Raw genomic sequence first — 2,873 nt, forward strand, 5'->3', positions numbered from 1 at the left:
CAAATTCTAAATCATTTCTTCTTAAGCTCTCTTATCTTCCATAATTTTAATTTCTGAAAAACTCGGTAAACAATAAGATTCAAAGAATGAGAACCACACATTTTCGAAATCCGAAAACAAATCACACAACAATTGCATTCAATTTGGGGAAGACAAAAAATTGTGATAATTTTATTATTTGAATTTATCCAAAATGTATAATATAATCTTTGAACTTATTAAACTCTTAAAAAATATTAAATTTCCTAAGTATTAAAAATAAATAATTCAAAGTCCAATTTGACAATGCCCGTAAAATCCAGAGACAACCATCAATTCAAGACAGTAATTTTTTAAAAAAATAAAAGTTATACACAAAAACCAACTACTATATAAATATACAATGTATATATACATAGCTCTTATAGTAAAAGAAAAATAGTCATTACACGAGTTCCAATTACAACATAACACGATTTATTAAAAAAAAAACTTTAAATAAAGACATTTTCAAGTACTAAATATCACAATTAGATGGTGTATTAGTTATGGTAATTTTTAGATGAACAAACATAAGAAGAAATAATAAGTTAGCAACAAAGTAGTAGTGGACACCGTGCCAATACTCCTCATGGCGGTGGCCGAGGAGTGCTTGCCGCCTTGAGGCCTGGACGAGGCGGCGGTGGCAGTGGCGGGGGTGGCGGCGTTGAGGGTGGAATCAGCCAGAGAGGCGCCGTGTTCGGAGTCGAACAACTTAAAGGGGTGGTCGTTGCCAGAATAGCCTTCCTTGTTGCCAACAGTGATGTGGAGTTTGTGGCCAGCCTCACAGTGCTTTCCCACACCACTGTAGAAATAGTAGTCACCAATTTGAGTGAGGTTGAGGACTAAGGGCCCTTCGTAGAAAGTACATATGATGTTGTGTTGAGTGCAATGTTCGTAGTCGTCTTTGGTCACCCACACAACGTTGTTCCCACATGGCCTGGATGGGAAAACTGCAAATCTTGCTCATCAGGAGAAAAAAAAAATTATATATATAAAAATAAATAATGTAGTAAAGTGAAGAATTCATTTTTGTGGGTTTGGATTTTGTCCGGTAAGAAAATGCATTCTGTTCACTTCACAAAGTATCGAGTTAGTAATTTGACTGATTAAACGATGTACAGTCTGTGTTAGAATATAGAAAGTGGTACAGAAATAAAACAAAGTGCATAATAAAAAATTCCATTTCAAAAACAATTTTTATGTGAGATATTTCTCTCTAACATCCTCTTTATGATGATGGCTATTTTTGAACGATTATTAATCATTGGAAGCTCATCCAGTCTACAATACATGAGATGCATTTTTTTTAATATATAAAAATGAAACAAAATCCAAAACCCACAAAGATACTTGATTGAAATCAATATTTAATAGAAATTCAGAGCCAAAAATTAGAAAATAGAAAAATCAATCACTCCATCATGATTCATGAGTGTATTGTCATAGTTTCATTTTTTTTTTAAATAATAGAATAAGATCTTTCCAACGATTAAAATTCTTGATGGGAATTTCAGAAAGAAATCTTAAGACAAAACAAAACAAAAAAGTTGGAAGGTTCAATAATTTGACAAAAAGTAAAAGGCTACACATGCTATATAGTATATATGATATTCATCTATCTTAATCTCACACAACAAGTCTCTAACAATAATAATTTTAAGTTTTCTCACAAACCTTGAAATTGTTATGTTTTAAGTTTCTTTAAGCTTTGAAAGATTATGATATGAAATAAGAAATGAAGGTACTACTTACCAAGTTTATCACCAACTCCAAAGGTTCTTGGCTTGGCCCATTCATCAAAAAATGTCAAATTTACAGGCACACGCCACCCATAGCGTCCTCCAACAATATGAGTGAATGCCCTTACAGATCCCATCATGAAGCACCCCAATAGTGCTGCTAAAACCAACACTATTTTACATTGCATTTTCACCATTTTTGACAGCTTCAATTTTGTGTTGGAGGGGGAATTATTTATTTCCCTTCAACACATTGAACAAAAAAAAAAAAAAAAAATTGAATTTGTTTAATTTGTCTCCAAAAAAAAATTCACATCAGTTACAAGAATTTTTTAGATTTTTCAAATTTGCTTTTGTTTGTTTGCTTGTTTGTTTAGGTTTGGTATTTTAAGGAGATGAACAAGTCAAACCCAATTCTTATTATTGGGGTGTTATGGTTAAACCTTTTTTTGGAGATATAAATTTTGGTTTATATTAAGAGGAGAGGAGTGTTTTCAGAGCTTAAAATGAAAACCATTTAAGATAATAAAAAATCGAGTGTTGGTCTTTGCATGAAATGTGCAATTAATTTAGGAATACCTCTTGTGTCATCAATATTGTTTTGTTTGATATTTTATAGTGTTGCTTATTTGATCCGAGTTGGGATTTAGTGCATTTAGACCAACAAAAAGAAAAGACCCACATTTTAGAGATTATTACTTGATGCGATTGTGAATTGTATTGATGAAATTTTTTTTATTGCCCTTTCATTTAAAAGATCTGATTGGATCCCAAGATGGGTTCTCCACAATGTTTTTAAATTGAGAATGATGAAGAAAAAAAAAATATCAAAACTGAAATTGTTAATTTCATTTACCATTGAATCTCTTGGGGATATAAAGTTAAGGACTCATCTATTTTATGTTAAACTAAATCCAATCTAATACATGCCGCACATACATATATTCAAGCTACATGGTTCATTTCATGCCAAGAACTTTAGATGCACAAGTCAACATGGAATATAAAACACACCCAGTTGAAGATATTCTTATATAAATGTAAATTAATACCCATGCCTACAAATTGGACCCAAACCACTTATTCAAGGTTGTTCATAAATGGGTTCTGAAT

General features: G+C 31.7%; 1 protein-coding gene across 1 annotated transcript; it reads right to left on the bottom strand.

Annotated features, from left to right (window-relative positions):
- Positions 1–537: 537 nt before the first annotated feature.
- LOC133780177 (umecyanin-like) lies at positions 538–1,957 on the bottom strand. Its single transcript, XM_062220049.1, has 2 exons — positions 1,774–1,957; positions 538–971 (listed from the first exon to the last, which is right to left on the bottom strand). The coding sequence occupies exons 1-2, from the start codon at positions 1,955–1,957 to the stop codon at positions 538–540; spliced, it is 618 nt and encodes a 205-aa protein (XP_062076033.1).
- Between the last annotated feature and the right edge of the window lie 916 nt (positions 1,958–2,873).

Source organism: Humulus lupulus, chromosome 5 (genome assembly GCF_963169125.1).
Source record: "Humulus lupulus chromosome 5, drHumLupu1.1, whole genome shotgun sequence".
Taxonomy (NCBI): Eukaryota; Viridiplantae; Streptophyta; class Magnoliopsida; order Rosales; family Cannabaceae; genus Humulus; species Humulus lupulus.

Coding starts and splice junctions, on each gene's coding strand:
- LOC133780177 (XM_062220049.1), bottom strand. CDS start 1,957: ATGGTGAAAATGCAATGTAAAATAGTGTTGGTTTTAGCAGCACTATTG. Junction 972..1,773: donor TGGAGTTGGTGATAAACTTG/GTAAGTAGTACC, acceptor CAAGATTTGCAG/TTTTCCCATCCAGGCCATGT.